This window comes from Nycticebus coucang, chromosome 2 (assembly GCF_027406575.1).
Source record: "Nycticebus coucang isolate mNycCou1 chromosome 2, mNycCou1.pri, whole genome shotgun sequence".
NCBI classification, from domain to species: Eukaryota; Metazoa; Chordata; class Mammalia; order Primates; family Lorisidae; genus Nycticebus; species Nycticebus coucang.
This window is the reverse complement of record NC_069781.1, coordinates 134,674,116-134,693,764: the sequence shown is the minus strand read 5'-3', so window position 1 is coordinate 134,693,764 and position 19,649 is coordinate 134,674,116. Positions and strand designations below refer to the sequence as shown.

The following is a 19,649-nucleotide window of genomic DNA, read 5'->3' as shown; positions in this document are numbered from 1 at the left end:
CTAATGCATTTATAAGACTCGAATGCTTTCTATTTCCTGAACAAGTCAATAGCACAAGTCACATATCCTGGGCAGAGACACGTGTCGCAGGGGAGGCCAATGGCCCCATAATGGAGGGCTGGAGCCCTAGCATTGAAGAGGGTGTCTGCACAGATGGGCAGTCCAGAACCCCAGGATATAAGCTAGGAGAGCATATGGGTCAGGGGACCTGTTCAAATATAGGGGCTGTTTTCACTGTCAGACAAGTCATCCACAAATGCATAGAGGGAAAAAAACAAAAACACTGCGGTGTTGTGTTACAAGTGGCAGTATCAGTACAACCTCATAGTCCTCAGTACTGAAGATGATCGATAGATTACATAAATAAATACCCCCTAACTTTATCACCTAGAGGAATACAAGCAAGGATACCTCCAGGAGGCATGAGCAAACCTAGCAACCTTATTTCTGAATTGCATTCTTCACCATAAGGAACCAGAGTTCTCTGGGAAAATGATCAATTCCAGGTCTGGCCCAGGGAGAGTTCAAGCTCATACTTAATGATCTTTTTGTTCCATAAAGAAAAGAAGTGCTCAAAAAATGATGGAGACATGTTAATGACACAAAAGCCAACTTTACAGGGACAAATCAGGGACAATCTGAGGATCAAAATATATAATGAAAATAAAAGTCTGAACATATCTCCACACATTACTTATTATAAGGAAAAAGACTTGATAGTAGAGAGGTTTGGCAAAAATAGATAAATATGGAGGCACCTATGGCTCAAAGGAGTAGGGCGCTGGTCCCATATGCCAGAGGTGGCAGGTTCAAGCCCAGCTCTGGCCAAAAACTGCAAAAAAAAAAAAAAGATAAATAAATTCAAATTCCAAACAACCTCCCAAAACAAAAAACTCTTAATCAAAGTGATCAAAGTTATAAAATAACAAGATAAAAGTTTGTGCCACCTGGTAGGATCCAAACAGAATAGCACAGCAATGTTTCTATTACAGCCAAGGAAGCACAATTCAAATGTGATCATGAACAAATGACAAACCCCAGCTGAGAGACGTTTAAAAAAAAAAATGGCCTGTATTCTTCAAGTGTCAACATTATGAAGGTCAAGGAAAGACTGAGAACTGCCTGCAGCCCAAACGGTACTATAACTAAATGAACTCAGATAGCTCAGGGAATAAAAATCTCAGTACTCTGCTTCCAACTTTTATGTAAATTTGAGATTAATTCTCAATAAATGAATTAGGATAACCTCAAAGTCAAATAAGGGCAATCTAGCAAAATTACAGACTAACCCCTATTTAGGTAAAAAGATAACACAAAAATTACAAAATTTGAGCTATATATATGTGTTTTTTAATTCATTAATAAGAAATGTTTGTCCCAGAAATACAATAATGGCTAGACATCAGGAAAATCAGTATTATTACCGCAAACTATATAGCCCCCGCCAATGCCATATTTACAGTTTAGAAAATTAACCATTTTAGCAGATGAATAAAGAGCATGCGACAAACTCATAATTTTTCTAAACATCTCTCAGCAAGGTAGAAGTTAAATGACCCAATAAAAAGTATCTATGGAAAAAAAAATCCTAACAACAAACATCACACTTGATGGCAAAACTTTAAAAATTATTCCTTTTAAAATCAAGAATAAGGAATCAGAAACATTAGTGAGGCCTACTATAACCACTTTTCAATAACACACTGCATATCCAGCCAATGCAAAAAAATATAAAACTAAAAGACACAAGAATCGGAAAAGAAAAAAACTTACATTATGATGCTACAGATTTTTAATAAGATGGTATTGGCAAATGGATAGCAAATAAAAAAATTCGATACTAGCCATAAATGTACTTACATGTGGGACATTACTATATATAACAGTGTTATAAATCAGAGTGGAAAGAATAAACTATGAAATATTGGTGTTAGGCTATCCACGTATTAAAAATACGAAAATGATATTTATACCTCACATCATACACAAAGAACGTTATGAAGATAAAAACTCTAAACACAAAAAAACTGGAAGATATCTTTACAACATTAGAATTAGGAAGAATTTTTTAAAGCACTATATAAAAAATACAGCCCTTAAAACACTCATGATTGTGAGACATAAAAATCTAATCAGCTGCATGACAAAAAAGGTAAAAAATGTGGAAAACAAAAATGTGGAAGAAAGTGTCCACACTTATATAAGAAGTCTTATAAATCACACAGATGTGAAGCCTGAAGTTAAAAAATAAGAGAGCAAAAGATAGGAAAATACTTAACATCACACTAGTAATCAAAAGGTGTTAACATCTCAATAAATCACTACTACCTATCCACCAGAATGGCTGAAATTGTGATCACCAGGATGCAGAACTTTTTTCAGGAGTTGGTTTGCTCTGTTATTACAGAGTTTCTGATTTATCTGAGTTAAATTTAATGTTTGCACTTGGATTTTTTTAAATGCAAAAGGAAAAAATTAAAAGATGCTAAAAGGCCAAGTGTCCACAAGAGGTGGGAGTGGGAGGATTGGCCAAAAAGAAAAAACCCCAAAACAAACAACTACCAATTTTGGGGTGGCATTTAACTTGACACAAGCTGAAGAAAAATTTGCAAGAGCCCCTGACTGCTCTATTTGTTTCTGGCTGGAGAAAGTCACACACAGGGCCTAAGGAAACACCGTCCACTGCCTATAAATAGCAAAGAATTTGGAGAGAACCCAACTATCCAGCCATTAGGCAAGTTAACTATTATTTTTTCCATCTATGAAAGCATAATCAAAATGAATAAATCAGATTTGTGTATATCTACATGACTAAATCTGAAAAATATAATAGGTCTGCATAAAGCAATTTGCCAAAATATCCAATACAGTACTACTTACGGCAGTTGTGAGATAGGTGTGGGAGATGTTTTGCCTCAGCTATAGCTGGCAACAGGAGCTGGATAATAATCTTTACCACACAGTGAAAATTAGAGCACACAAGGAGAAAGCAGTCAGGGAGGTAAGTGGACCACTAGGCAGGAAATAATTTATACAATGCAATAAAACGTAGCTCTTGAAAAATGCCTGTAAGGCATTTCTCTAAGGCCAACTATATCCCACTGATGAAATAAATGTAAATCCTATACCTGTAGCCTTCTAGATCTTGAGCATAGATTTTTGACTGAATCCAAATTTTAATAAAGGGATGTGTTCTGTGAGGTATGTATTTGGTCAAGGGGCACATATGGTCCTGAAGCCCCAACTCCCCACCCCTTAACTTAATGAATAAAATATGTGTTGAACCTGTATATTTGCTACAAGTTACAGTGGAATATAACTATGAACCCTTTTCTGGCTCACTTAATCTATAAAACTATGCTATAGTTACTTGTCCCATTTTACAAATAAATTAAGATTCATCAATTTAAAAGCTACCCTTCAATCACCAATTTGACAAGTTAGCATGAGCCATAATTCAAATTGTTTGTCCAGCAACCTCAAAACCCATAGACCTTTCACTATACTGCCATGCTCTCTGAAAGCTCAGCAGAGAGCTCCTCCAACTTCCCTGCTCTTATATGGGCTGAACTCACCAAATACTATGTTTTCTCATAAAACTACACAACGGTGGTTGGGCATTTGTAGCTCAGTAGTTAGAGCACCAGCCCTATGAGGGCTGGTAGGTTTTTTTGGGTTCCCGAAATATGCTCAGGGTCTGCTTAACAAAAAAAAACAATGAACTACACAATGGGGTCAGACTTGTAATTTTTTAATCATTGTTTTTCTAGGAATGATTTAGAACAAGAAAATTAAAAGTGAATATATATATATATATATATATATATATATATATATGCAGCAGTTCCAGACCAAGGAGGACAAAAACAAATTAAAAAATAATTTAAGGAACAAAGTTTACAACAAAAATCCTCCATACCAAGGACTATGCCAAGAACTTCTCATAAACTTCCATATCTAATTACCACACTGACACACAAAATATAGGCATCATGACCCCATTTTACAAGTCAGGAAATGTCTCTATAGAAGCTAAGGAACTACCTAAACTTATGTGACAGTGGAGCCAGAATCTGAACCCAGGCAGTCAGATTCCCAGGCATATAAGTATTTGTGTGCTTGATCAGATTCACCTTGGGTGTTTGTATACATACACATACACAAAAATACATCCAACCTTTATAAAACAGTATCTTATTAACACGCAGCAAATCTTTAAAAAATGCTGGGTTTGAGTCATGAAATTTTCTGATTGCTTCAAATATCCATTATTATAACAACTATAGTAGTAACAAAATGAAAAAAATAAATAGAACTAAGAGGTCAGCACCAGAGCTGAGTAATAATGAGAATATTAAAACATATTATTTGGAGAAAATATATAATATTTGTTACTTGGAACCATGCATAATGCTTATATACATAGGAAATATAGAAAAGTAAGAGTTAAGGTTAATAAGGATATAGGCAATTACATTTTTATTCTTAATTTTATGAAGACTTTTATTTTTCCTTACAAACTAAGGTAGCTAAGAGACAGGTAATGGGTACTTTGCCTATATATTCTTGGCACTTATGTGTTCTTTCTTACATAAACTGTTCTACATCACAGTTCTTTTCCAATTCGTTTGACTAAGCTAACAAAGTTTTACACCAAAAAAGTCAAACACAGTAAGTGATCCTCTAATCTGTAAATGAAATCTTGGAACCGAAAACAACACAATGTTAAAAGAAAAAAGCTTTGCAAACACATCTTAAAGCTACAGGAATTTAAGCACCGGAGAAACATGCTCCTTTGGACCTCCTTCCCCAATCCTTTCAGCATTGTGCTCTTGGGTCTCAGACCCCCGTCCCAAGAGTCCCTCTGACTCCATCTCAGATTTCAAGAGGATGGAGCTGGGCCACTAGGCTCAGGTCTGGCCCTATTCTCCTCATCTGCCAAAGCCTCACAGTACTGCGCCGGCCAGTCCTTGGGGTCTTGATTGTGGACTTTGGCCACAAACTTAAGAACTTTCATCTTGCTGGTTTCCAGATGGGTTCGCGGGCCCCACTGGAATTCGTAGTCTACGGGATCCGTGTGGGGAATCCGCCGGTACTCCAGGTAACGCTGCTTCACAAAGTCCTCCGTAATGAGTTTTTTTGGGTCCCCAAATATCAAATGCTTCTTGGTGGGGTACACCCCTAACCGCCGCAGGAAGTCCCAGACTTCGGTCTCTTTGATGGTGTTGCCCTTCATAAAGATGAGCCCCAAAACGATCATGAGGAGGCCGGTGGTGGGCGTCCCTTGATCGCCTCTCACCTCGGCGTCCGCCTCCACGGGTTCCAGCGTGTTGACCAGGATGTAGGTGTTGCTCTTGGACTCCAGTTCCACCAGCTTGTACCCGAAGACGTAGTGGAGGCGCTCGGAAGCGAGTTTGAGAAGGTCGGGGAAGATGTCCTTGTAGTCCCCAACGACGTGCTTCAGGATGTCCGTCCGCTTGATCGGAATCTTCTTTTGGTCCTTAACCAGCAGAAACTGCACCAGCTCGGCCACCTTCAGCTCCAGCTGCTTCTGGGTCCTGGGCCCCACGGAGGGGGCGGCCTGGGCCCGGCGGGCGCCCTGAGACGAGGCGCCTAGGGCCTCCTGTGAGCCGCCCGGCCCGCGGGACGTGCCCGGGGCCTCCTCAGCCACGTGGCCTCTGGGACCCCGGGCGTCTCCGTCGCGGCCACGGTCTCTGTCCTTCTCGGCCTGGGCGCCAGAGCGGCGCTGGCTCCTCGGTTTTTGCAGCATGTCCCTGGTCCGAGGGAGCCGGCACGAGCTGTAGCAGGCCGGCGGAGCGCTCGGCGTAACCGCGACTGCGGCCGCTGGAGTGAAGTCAGCGTGAGGTACAAACGCGCGGCCGTGGGCGGGGCCGCAGGAGGCGCGCGAGGCGCCGGCGGGGATGTGCGTTGCGTCACAAAGGCTGCGCGGCGCGTCACGGAGGCTGCGCCTTGCGCTTGCGCGGCAGCCCCGCCTGCTGAAAGAAACTTAACGTTTTCTTTTCCGCTTCGCTTTGCGGTTCGAGCAATGACTTTTTTTTTTTTTTTTTGTGGAGACAGAGTCTCACTTTATGGCCCTCAGTAGAGTGCCGTGGCCCCACACAGCTCACAGCAACCTCCAACTCCTGGGCTTACGCGATTCTCTTGCCTCAGCCTCCCGAGTAGCTGGGACTACAGGCGCCCGCCACAACGCCCGGCTATTTTTTGGTTGCAGTTTGGCCGGGGCCGGGTTTGAACCCGTCACCCTCGGTATATGGGGCCGGCGCCTTACCGACTGAGCCACAGGTGCGAGCAATGAGAATTGTGTTCTTGCCAAACCATACAAATACAGAATTGAAACTCTGGTTAAATGCAGGACCACACAAGCAAGTTTTGCAGACGGTATTAAGAGTTGTTAAATCGGGTACATATGTAAATGAGGAACCTCAAAGGATGAATGGGTGAGAAAAATAAAGTGAGGCCGTGGAAATTAAAGGCATTTATTTCAACGGAAACTTAGGACATAAAAGACAGAGGACTTTCGTTTCGTTCCTTTCCCTTCCTGTCACCGCCAGTTACTTCCTCCAGCGTCCCCTGGAGCCCGTTATAAACGAATGTTTGATAAAGACAGACTTTCCTTGCCAGCAAGACTTTTTTTCACTTATTTCCATATTTATATTCCTTGCATTGAATTCCTACCAACTAGCCAACTACGGGAAAACGACCACTCAAAGCATGTGTGTAAAATGTTTTAGCTTTGTCAAAAAGAGTTTATTTTCTGGAAAACAACCTCATGAAAACTGCTGTGGGCCCACAACCACAATTTTAACACATGTGGGTAAGAGGAGCTACAGAGAAATGTGTTGTCTCAAGAGACTTCATTTAATTTTGAGCATCACTGAACAAGGATTGCAGTAATGTACATCTCTTAAATTTCTTAATTCTTAACATGTTAGCTTTAAGGCTCGATAAGAAAGAAAAGAACACAGGATATTATCCCTCATAATCTGTGATGTGTGTAGTGTGTGTATATATATTTTAATTGTGCAGTGCTAACAGCCAAAAAGAGTCGTTTCATTAACCATCAGCAATCTGCTGCCATTAGTTCTACAGATTTTAGCAAATGCGTTTGTTCATTATTGATTTGCAAAGAAGAAACTGAATTTCCCTTTGTCTTTTAAAAGCTACTCAGCAAGTGGCTAAACTCTTCAGAGAAATCAAATCAAATTGAGTTCCTCTTTAATGCAAATATATTCAAAGGAAAGCAATTCAGAACACATTATTTGAATAATAACATCAAACACAATCTTATTAAAATTTCGCTGAATGTTAGTAGCATAAAATTTTGTTTGTAATTCAATATAAAATGCAATCGGATAGTGGCATTGGAACTGAAATACTAAATGTAAAATCATATTCCATGTTGTGATGCTAGTATACAAAAATCTGCTATTTTTCTGTTCCACACAAAATCCAACTGTATCCTTAAGCATGAATCTTAATGACAGAGGCCTACTAAAAAAAACAAATGTATCAGTTAAAAAAAGAAGAAGAGCAAATATATTATCAAGGCAGTTCATTTTTTCACAATGAGAAAATTCATCTTCAGTTTCTTGCAAATTAAAATTCGGACTTAAGTTCAAAGAAGCCGCCTGCAAACTAGAATCTGCATAAGATCCCTTCAGAAGGATCACCTGTACCTTGAACTAAAAAATTTCAGCAACCAAGAGAAAAGGGAAAAGTGGAAAATAAGATAAGAGTTATATACCTTTGTATACGTATACCTTTCTTGCTAAGGTATACTAGTTACCAAGCAGTCTCATTGGTTAGGCTATCAAAGTAACCATACAGAAATCAGCACTCTTAACTGGATAGCTGATTGTCCTTACTCAAAGTAGGTGACAAAAAATACCAGTTTTAAGTCTTAGAACACCTCCCTACACACTTCCCAGAGGAATGCAGGTGAGACTGACACTGGAAGCCATAGATGACTGGGAAGAAACTAATGATAACACTACGGCCAATAACAGTTAACAATGATCATATAGTAAGTGGTACCCCCTTATCTGTGGTTTTGCTTGCCATAGTATCAGTGACTTGCCATACTGAAAAAATACTAAGATATTTTGAGAGACCACACTCATATTTTTATTACAGCATCCTATAGTTGTTCCATTTTATTATTAGTTGTTGATCTCTACTGTGCCTAATTGATAATCTTTCTTGCAGCTATATATGTATATAAAAACCCCACGTTATAAGATTTCATACTCTACACAGTTTTAGGCATCCATTGATTGATAGTCTTGGAACATATTCCTGCCCCCTCCCCCCCACCCAGATAAGAGGAGATCACTGTACAAAGGTAACTGTGGGTCAGACCCTATCCCAAGTGGTTTATAGGTATTACTTCCTTTAATCCCCACAACAAGCCAATGATGCATGCCAATTTTTTATGTTTCTCTTCTCAAAAATGAATAAGCAGGCACAGAGAAGATTATTAACTGTTTTGAGGTCCTAAAGCAAGTAAGTGGTAGATCTGGGATCAGATCTCAGGCAGTTTGCTTCCAGAGACTGTGCTTTTAACTACATGCTAGTTAAGAGCAAACAAATAGATATGGTGTCCTTGAAAACTTGAGGGCTTTGGAGTCAGATGGACTGAAATTAGAAACCTGTATGGCACTGGTAAAGCTATTGACACTCCCAGATTTCAGTTTGGAAGTCAATAAGAAGAGAGTTCTAATCCTGGCTCCAAGGGATTAAGTGAGATAGTACCTAGCACTGGGCCTGGAAGGACAGTTTATAAGAGTTTATTTTTTTCCAGAGGGTTTTGTTAAGAACTACACAAGTTGTATGAGGTGTAGGGGAGGCAAAACTTTACTCTTCAGTGGTCCTGGCTGGACCCGAAAATTAAATTGACATACAACAGATTAACAGGAGGAAAGCATACAAATTTAACATAAATTCCTTGTGACATAGGAACCCTCATATTTTCAAGGTTGTATAGAACTCTCTTGGCTGTGACTCTCCATCAAGTAATGTTTCTTTTCTCCTGATAACATTGAAAACATCTTTCACATGGGAGTTTTTAATCTGTTTTTCAGGAAGGGAAGAAAAGATATTAGAATGCCCTTCTCACATCTGCTATTTTTCAAGTCCCTTAGCTCAAATAAATCTGTATGCCAAAGTGGCATATTTGAGGCAGCATATTCTGCCACCCTTCAGTAGAATAATGAGAAAGATGTTAACTGCAGTAAAAAATGTACACTTAAAAATTGGGAAAAGGTCTGGAAAGAAATAATATCAAGGTGCTATTAAATTTTTCACTATAACCTCAAACTCCTGGCCCCTAGCGAGCCTCCTTAAGGTTATTTTATTTTAAAAATGAAATTCAATTCTGATTTTCTTGCTTGAGAGATAAATAAAAAAGACACTATCAGTGAAGTTTAACTTCACAGTGTACATACCAGAGCAGTTACACACACTCTGATGTTCAGTCAATTCAGTGTGATTTGAATATGGCATTAACTAACAAAGTGACTTTCTGTTCAGGTAGTGACATAACAAAGACAAGTAGTTATAAAAGAAAAACGTTTTCAAACACTTTGTTAGTTAATGACCTTCATGATCTTATTCCTATGCCCAAGGGAGGTGGGGTGGTAGAATTCTTTGAGGCAAAAACTAAGATTTCAGTTGTTCTTCAGATGTCTCTAAGTAAGTAAATGCTTTATTCATCTCCTTAGTAGCAAATGCTTGCCAGGAAACACTAATCATTTTTATTATCTACTAGATTCTCCTCTTCGTTCATTGGTATTTCTTGTAAAACCAGAAAAAAGGCTTTAATATTCTGACAGCAGCTAGTACTGAAAGCAGGTGAGGACTTTTGAGGAAGAAAGGCTTTGATTAGAGCATGCAGCCACCAAATATAAACCATGTTCTGCCTTTTCCAATGGAAGAAAGTGGGATGGTGTGCAGCATGTGAGCAAGGGAGTTTGGGGGCAAATACTTTTTGGTGGACAGACAGCAGAAAAAGCAATTGAGATGTTTTAATGGTTGCAGTAAATCCCTGGTGTCCACACATTTATAAGAGTTGTGTACAAAAATTTTGTAGCAGTAATCCTTCCTGTTCAGATCGCATGGCAGAGTTCCTAATTAACATTTTGTCCTTTATAAATAAATATTTTGATTAAGCAGCAACAGAGCATTCCTTGGCTGGTGTGAGGGGTGAAGAGGTGGGCCTTGGTAAGATAGTGTTTTCCAAGCTTTGCTGGGATTCGGCCCAGTAACTCTATTTTTTTTTTTTTTTTGTAGTGACAGAGTCTCATTTTACTGCCCTCGGTAGAGTACCATGATGTCACAGGACTCACAGCAACCTCCAGCTCTTGGACTTCCGCGATTCTCCTGCCTCAGCCTCCTGAGCAGCTGGGACTACAGGCACCCGCCACAATGCCCGGCTATTTTTTGGTTGCAGTTCAACCGGGGCTGGGTTTGAACCCGCCACCCTCGGTATATGGGGCCGGTGCCCTACTCACTGAGCTACAGGCGCTGCCCCCAGTAACCTCTTCTTAGTCTCTCTTTTCAAGAAATAAAAATCTAGAAAAGTCATTAAGCTCTATTAAGTTGTAAAATTACAAACGTACATGGTCTTAACAGTGGCTAGTAAGGTTCTTTTCATTTGCTTGGTTTCTTCCCTTTGTTATGCATCTTTACCGTTCAGGAACTGCCTCTTCCCATCTCTGGGAGATCTTGGTTGGTTAGGACTCTGCTCTCCTTTCCCGAGCAGCGTGGATGACTCAGGCCATACCCGGTGACTGGTCCAATCAGTATCCTTTCAGGGCACTCACATGGATTCTCTTTCCTTCCTCTAATGAGCTGAGGGCTGATGTAAGCCTGGCCATCTTTCCCATCTCTTGGGGTAACCTGGCTCAGGTGAAGCCAACTCAAAAGACATCTAAGCGAGGGAGCAGCAATCCTAATGCTGCCCTTTGAACCCCGTACACTGAGTTCAAGGCTAGACTTCTGGAAATGACTAGTTATCAGTGCATTTCCTTTTGCTTAATTTCCTTTGAGGTGGCTCCTGGCACTTGACAATGAACAAGGTCTGGGTAAATTGGCAGTCAAACCTCATAGGCAGGGGAAATGAGTACTAAGGAATGAGACTTTTGTTTCAGAGGAACAGAGCTAGAGAAGGTTAATATTCCCTACAAGAATTTCTGAATGTAATGAGAAGATGAATATCGTTAGACATTTTGTTACGTTTCTTGGCAATGTCATGTGATTGAAAAATATGCTTAGGATTTTAGTTACTGGCAGTAAGGACAAAGGAGAGACAAATCAAGAAGGGCTGTGTTTCACCACTACGTATGCAGGAGCTAATCTGGTGACGTACTGTAAGGACCAAGTTAACTCCATTTTGTTAAAACTAACTTCATCTTGTCCCTCAGCCTTCATTTTGCAGCTGCATACGAAAGGCGTTAGGCAACCTGCTTCCTCCCCTGCCCCCTGTCCTTGCCCCATGATCTGCGCCCTTGCACAACATCTGCTCCGAGTGATAACAACACTCTCCCAGACAGCCAAGGACAAGTACTACTCAGCCCCCTATCCCCTAGACCCCCTATCAGCTCGTCCCAGGGGCTCACCTCACACCCTCTCCCTTTTTCTCATTTCTGTACCCTTAAAAACCTCCCTCCTTTTCGAGATCGGGGCTTCTCTGCTCTCCTGCTGCGCCAGGACCAGGAAGCCCAGGCTCAAGCTTGTAAATAAACAACCTCTTGCTTTTGCATCAGACTTGGTCTCTGGGTGATTTATGTGGGGGATCCTGCAACTTGGGCACAACAGTACCCCTTGCAGAAAGAGGTGGCAGCAACTTGGAATGTGCCTTAAAGTATCTGCTACTCTGGACTAGCTGTGTTCTCCATGTAAACCCCAAGTATTTCCTTGTGGCTACATCAGGCAAGATGACATTCTCATTCAAGTAAAGAAAAAGAATTAGAGAAAAACAAAGATATTCGAGGCAGACAAGAAGGAGTTCATGTATGCATAGCTGCTGGTGGTGCTGAGGGAGACAACAAGCAAACAGGGAACTGCAGGAGTCACAGGAGATGGCAGGGTACAAAGGTCCCCCCTCTGTGGTCCCTTCTCCTTCCTGGCTCCCTCCCTTGGACCAACCAGAACAATCACACTTTCAAGATTGGAGGGTAATCAGAGGCTATGGGTTCTCCAAGATCTGCAGAGGAGACAGCCAGTACAGGGCTTCCTCTCTGAGAGCAAAGGTACTTTATGAGGACAAGAGAGCTTATCCTTCCCAAGCCCTGGGAGGACCAAAGGTTGTATGGCACTTGTGTGGTCTGAGCTAGCAGAAGCCTATGTGTTTCTTCTGAGAGAGTCTACAGCTGTCTTCTTTCTGAGGACAGTCCTCTAAGAGTCTCTCCCAGGACGCTGACCAGCTGCCCTCAGGCGGAGCCTCACAGGTCAAGTGCCACCAGTCTTTGCCTTTGGGAGAGAAACCAGTGGACCCCAAGGAACTTTTTCACAGCACTTTAGCAGGCATGTGAACAGCTGCCTCTTGATTCCCTATGGCCCGTAAAAGCAGAATCTGCTGGGCCACTTGCCAGTCTATTACTTCTCCAGTGACTCCCAGAAAAATGATCTGTAAAGGACCAGGATGAGCACGAAACTTTTATCATTTATAAAAATTATAATTCATTAAAGAAGGTCCAATAACTTGAAGAAGCAGCAATATAACAACTCTAGCTAAACTGACCAAGAAAGACAAACCACCCAAATAAAATCAGAAAGAGGGGACATCATTACCAACCTGCAAGTAGTAAAGTTTACAAGGAATGCTGTAACAACTGCATGACAATCAATCTAATCAGATAAATTGGAGCTAATCTAATCATATAAATTAGAGCCGATCAATATAATCAGATAAATTGTAATTTTTAAAGCTCCAACAAAGACCCAGGTCTAGATGGCTTCGCGGTGAAATCTACCAGACATTTAAGACCCACCCTTTACAAATCTTTCCAGAAAACTGAAGGGAGGAACCAATTCCTAACTCATTCAAGAAATCCAACATTAGCAACAAAACCAAAATCATCACAAGAAAAGGAAAAAAAAACTACAGAGCAACATGAAGGAAGATGTAAAATTTGTTATCAGAATACTGCCAAACCAAATCTAGCATTAAGTGAGAAACATTCTATACCATGACCAAATGGTATCTATTCTAGGAACACAGGGATAGTTTATTATCAGAAAAATCAATTAATGTTTACGCAAGAGAATAAAGGACAGAACACATGATGGTTTCAATAGAGGCAGCAAAGCATTTGACAGAATCCAACATTTCCTGTTATAAACATGATAAACTAGGATCAGAAGGAAACTTCCTTAATGTAATACATGACATCTATGAAAAATCTATAGCTAAGATCATACTTAATGGTGAAACAATGTTCTCATGTTGGTATTAAGAACAAGAAAAGGATGTCTACTCTCACTATTTCTATTTAACATTGTTTTAGAGGTCATATCCAGGACAATTAGGCAAGAACATGGAATCAAAGGGATCCGGATTGGAAACAAAGAGGTAAATGTCTTTATAGATGACATGATCTTGCATGTAGAAAATCCCAACTTGGTAAACAAGTTCAAGAAAGTTTAAGGGTACGAGATCAATATACAAAGATCAATCACATTTCTATGCACTTTTTGTAGTGAGCATTCGGATGATGAAATTAATAAAACAACGATATTCGCAATAGCATTAAAAAGAATAAAACACTTAGAAATAAATTTAATTAAAAAGTACAAAATAATACTCTGAAAACTACAAAACATTACAAGAAAGAAAAGACCTAAATAAATGAAAAACACACATATGTGAATCAAGTTTTGAAAATAAACTGAAAAATTTTGATTGTTTAAGCCAGTGTGTGGTATGGTAGCCCCAGAAAGCTAATATCTATCTATCTATCTATCTATCTATCTATCTATCTATCTATCTATCTATCTATATCAATGGGTTAGAATTTAGAGCCCAGAAATACAATCATACATACATGGTCTACCAGTTTTCAGAAAAGAGGTCAAGGTAATTTAATGGGGGTAATAACATATAGTTCTGGGATAACTAGGTATCTGCATATAAAAGAATGAATGTGAACCTGGACCTCACACCATACACAGTATCAACTCAAAATGAATCACAGGCCTCAACATTAGAGCTAAAACGATGGAACTCTTCTTAGAAGCCCAGGAGTAAATCTTGGGTTAAGCAAAGTTATCAGATATCAGACCAAAAGCACAACTGACTGAAAGATCAAAATTAAAAACTTTTTTTGTACCAGAGGACACTCCAGAGAAAGTGAAAAGACAATCCATGCATTCTCGGAAAAAACATTTGAAAATCATGTTATCACAGATGGAACTTAGAATATACTATAAACAACTCTTAACAGTAGAATGATAAGAAAACAAGCATCCAGTTTTAAAAATGGGCATATGATGTGAATAGAAATGTCTCCCAAAATACAAGCATGTTTCAGCTATGGAAAGTAATGAAGTGTGATACATGCTGTAGTTGGACGAGCCTTGAAATCATTATACTAAGTGCAAGTTACTCTCAAAAGACCAAGTACTTACATGAAGTGTCCAGAATAGGCAAATTCACAGAGGTAGGAAATAGATTTGTGCTTGCCTAAGGCTGGGGGGAAGTGAGAAATGGGGAGTGACTGCTAAAGAATGTCAGATTTCTTTGGGGGGGGGGCTGATCAAAATGTCATAAAATTAAATGATTGCATAACTGTAATTAAGTTAAAGCACATTAAATTGTATACTTTAAACAGGTGTACTTCATACTATGCTAATTATGTCTCAACAAACATGTTTAAAAAATAGAAGAACTTGAAGGCCGAGCTTAAAATATCTAATAAATATGAGATGAAACAGAAAAAGACTATTTAATGGAAGCAGTTAGCACGCCCAGACTTCCAGGAACCAAAAAGAAATTTTTTTTAATTAAAAAGTTAAACTACCATGGAAGAGAGTCTACTGTCAAAACAGTGATTTCGGTCACTATCAGGAAGCGTAATTGTTTATATTTTAGGCAATTAACGAACATCTTTAAAATACACTGCATGGTGTAAGGAAAGCAGTTACGTCACTACTCTGCCACCAACTTCCTCTGGATCCTAGAAGAAAGTATTTAACTGGTCAGGTCTTGGCCCTTACCTGCAAAAAGGTAGGCCTGGGTTAGGCAACCCCTTGTTGTAAAATAGTTGTAAAATACTATTATTATATGAAAGAACTTGAAATTAAAAATCATAGATACACATTGGGGGGGGGGGAGCAGCCCATCCTTAAAGTAACACTTCTTAAACGCCTAGTTCCTTGCTTGTTAGATCTCAGTATGCTGAAGCATCTTGAGTTTCCCAGAGGATCTGGTGGTAAAACAATGATTTTCCTAACTTGGCTCTTTAACTTTAAGTGAGAGAACTTTGTAAATTCTAGAACAAAAAGAGGTCTCCATTTAAAACTGCTCCATGAGATTAAAACTTTAACAGTGGTAGAAAAATAACTGTGGCCCTGAATCCTTCTGCTGCTTTCTGGTTTCCAGGAACAGAGCCAGCAGACCCAGGTAGGTGTTGGGGGCTACATAAATAACTCCAGCCCCAGCATACCCTGGAGGTAAGAGCAAATCATAGATAGGTCACAAAGTCAACTGTGCATGCATTGCGATCAGGTGCTTTCAAGACTGAGTGTTCCATGGAGAATCTGCAAAGAACCTTCAGATTTGATCCTGCAATCCCATTACCCAGAAGAAAAAAAGTCATTTTATCATAAAAACATTTACACCGGATTGTTTACCATACCTGAATCTACTATCATGAAAATGTAGAATCCACTCAAGTGCCCATTAAGCCATGAATGGATTAATAAACTGTGTACATGTATACATTGAGTACTAGTCACCATTAAAAAGGGTGGAGGCTTTACATCTTTTCTATTAACCTGGATAGAGCTGAAGAACATTCTCCTTAATAAAGCATCACAAGAATGGAAAGGCAAGTATCCAATATACTCAATACTAATATGAAACCAGTATACAAAGAACTACACGCCCCCTATGAGAGAAAAACTCAACTTAATCCACGTTGTGGGGAGATGGGATGAGGGAGGGATTGGTGGGCTCTTACCTAATGCGCACAATGTAAGGGTACACCACACACCTCCTGGGTGAGGGGAACAACTACAACAGGCACTTTATATAAGAAATACAAACATTATAGCCTAATCGTTTGTACCCTCATATTAATGTGAAATTTTAAAAAAGAGTATTCCCACAGGCACCTGTTAGCTAAAAAAAAATCCACCATGTTGAAATATATCAACTTGTAAAAACTGTTTCATAGTGCAATATGTCTAACTCAGTACTCAATATTTTGAAAACTCAGGATATTCACAAAAATTTAAAATAATGTCTGCAAAAGTATGTGTAGATATGTTTACAATATGTGATTTAGAACTAAATCTTATTTTACCGGCAATTTTTGAATTCCATGCATACAGCACTGGACCAAAGGCAAGGCCTACTGCAGTTAAAAAAACAAAAAAAACGCCTATGGTGCATTTTGCAAAGGTACACGTCAAATCTATTGAGTATAGAGTATAAATGCCTTAACACAATAATTAAGAAAGTGAGGTGAAGGCTATGTTAACCAGTTTGATGTAAGCATTCCAAATTGTATATAAAACCAGCACATAAATATTAACTTGGAGACTATCATGAAAGAGAACAAAATAAAACAGCAGATGATAAGGGATTAAAGGGGCAGTGCTTGTGCCTCAAGGAGTAGGGCGCCAGCCCCATATACTGGGGGCGGTGGGTTCAAACGCGGCCCTGGCCAAAAACTGCAAAAAAAAAAATAATAATAAAATAATAATAATTATATTCTGGAGGGCATAGTAACAATGTAGAACATTTGCCTTAAAATCCGTATTTATTAAACAGTAACCTGAACAGGATTATTATACATTTCCATAAAAGTCCTCGTGTTTAACAAATGAATGAGACTGATGCTTTTGTTAATACTTTCAATTCACCACTTTATCAGAACTAACTCCTTGACAAAGAATAGCGTGGGCACTTTCCTAACCAGAAGCAAGTAAGAGAGAGGAAAACACATTTTCTCCATTTTAGCTTTCTTTTTCTTTTCTCTTTCTCAAGCCAAAGCACTGGAATTCCACGGAATTCTGCTTATGTCTGTAAGAGAAACCTGAACAAAAGAGGGTAAAGCTAATAATGCAGAACCAGAAAAGGGAAGAAAAGAATCTCTAACGAATGAGATATAAGGCATGCGACGCTTTGCTTCCATGCTGCGCACCTTTAACACCCTTCTATGTATTTTCCAGGATCACTTGGTGCTGTTATATTTTGGTCACTGAATCAAACTTTAGCAAACATAAATTATGGATGCTAGAAATTATTTACTTACATGGACATTTAGTTAAGCAACTCTGAAGATTGAATTTTGTGCTGTACAGAAATGAAACACAAGCTTTTACGTCTCTTAACAATCCTTGTTGATGAGCAGAGTTCTATAATTTCCATAATCATTGTTCACTATTATGTTGGGTATCCAATAGTAGTTCTTCTAAATGACCAAAATGCAACAATATTTTATATAGTTATGTGTCTGACAATACCACTTTATCAAGGTGAGAGTTATTAGATGTGATAAAGTGTTTTTAAAAAATAAATAAAATAAAACCGGCATATTGTACCCCCATATATGCATTAATGTACACAGTTATGATTTAATAATTAAAAAAAAAAAAACCTATTCACACACAATGGATTAACCAACCCACACCCACATGTGGTATTCACATGGGCTGCTCACCTGTCCCAGACAGTCACATGGTCTCACCTCAATGCCATTCATCTCTTTATGAAAACTGAATTTAGTCCCAACTGTTTCTTAAATGATGACTGAGAGTCGTGAGGTTATACCAGAAATATATAAAGATCATGAAACAATAACCACTAGCAATGGAAGGCTGACCAGGTGAGGTGGACCCTTCCTGACCGCAGGGTTCGTTCAGTACACTCATCTGACCAGATTTCCCAATGCACCTTCTAGAAGCTGCCCGTTGGACAGAAAGGATAATCTTCCTATAAAACAACAGTAATAGCAGTAATAATCCTTTTTTTTAGTTAAGGTGGACAAGTGAATTTAACGCTGCCCAGAAAAAGTATTTTCATAAATTTTTAACATAAGAATCTTTCTACCTGGAGGGGGTCAGACAGTCACATGCTCTGTCCTTTGCATATGGGTAATTCAGTTTTTTACCCAGTCTTTCTCTTATTTTTGGACAAAAAATAAAGGTGTTGTAGAAACATGGTAATTGCATTTCTTAGGATGAAAAAATTTTCAAATGAGTAAGGCCTGTGCTCAACCAGAATTCTCACATTTTCATTTTAATGTATCTGTAATTTACAGTGAAAACCGTAGCCTACAGACATGTGTATATACGATCTTGAAGTACCCCCAATTTAAAAAAAGAAAACAAAAAAACATTTAAGGCTCAGTGCCCGTAGCACATGGTTACAGTGCCAGCTACATACACCAAGGCTGGCGGGTTCAAACCCAGCTCAAGCCAGCTAAATGACAACTGCAATAAATAATAGCCGGGCATTGTGGTGTGCGCCTCTAGTTCCAGCTACTTGGGAGGCTGAGGCAAGAGAATCACTTAAGCGCAAGAATTTGAGGTTGCTGTGAGCTATGATGTCACGGCATTCTACCGAGGGTGACATAATGAGACTCTGTCTCAAAACAAACAAACAAACAAAAAAAAAAACCATTTAAGTCTATATTCACTTGTTTTGTAGCATAAAAGACCTTGCTCTACTCAAATTTCCTGAAAACCTGTAAATCGTGTACAGCATACAGGACACCACCACCAAATAGAGAAGCTGACCAAACCATTTGTTTAAAAGTCCTTGACTTGCTGAACGGGGAGCCCTGGGGAAACCAGTGGTAAAGGAAACTTCCCTTTTCTCCCCAGCTGCTTTCCTTGAGTTTGCTTGAGATGTTTTCATTGTACGTGGAGGTGTCAAAAGCCATGGACAGAGAAAATAAGGAAGAATGGCATGCCAGGGAATAAACACACTTAGTCCATCTTTTTTCTTTCAGATTAATATGCGGACACAAATGATTAGGTGACACTGTTTACATTTGTTAGGTAAAGTCCTTGTTGTAGCTGTGTCCTGCACCCACTAGGCGTGTCACATCCCCTTACATTGTGCCCAACAGAAACATGGTTCATCTTGATTAAACAGAAGGAGAGGCAATGAAGGCCTGGGGGAGACAGAACAGAAACCCAACCTTAAAAATACAAAGGTGTGAAATGACAAACACGTCAGCACCTCCACGGAGAAAGTAAGGCAAGATAAATTCCGACCTCCTCCCAACATTCCTCTGGGGAGGAGAAAGCAACGGGGCCTGCTGCCTGCCCCTGTACAGTTACATCTAATAATCGCACTTAGGCACAAAAGATGAAGCGTAAGGATCAGATGTTCCCCCTCACAGATTTTCCCACGCCAGGGGACATCTGGGCAACCCTAAATGCAGGGGAAAGAAAGG

General features: G+C 39.6%; 2 protein-coding genes across 3 annotated transcripts in view; both read right to left on the bottom strand.

Moving 5' to 3' along the window:
* The window catches only part of ENTREP2 (endosomal transmembrane epsin interactor 2), a 454,036-nt gene that overhangs the window by 122,598 nt on the left and 311,789 nt on the right, over nt 1-19,649 (bottom strand). The window lies entirely within an intron of this gene.
* On the bottom strand, nt 4,477-5,897 carry NSMCE3 (NSE3 homolog, SMC5-SMC6 complex component). The gene has a single exon (XM_053581958.1). It carries the CDS (start codon nt 5,768-5,770, stop codon nt 4,883-4,885), a length of 888 nt encoding a protein of 295 aa, XP_053437933.1. The 5' UTR covers nt 5,771-5,897; the 3' UTR covers nt 4,477-4,882.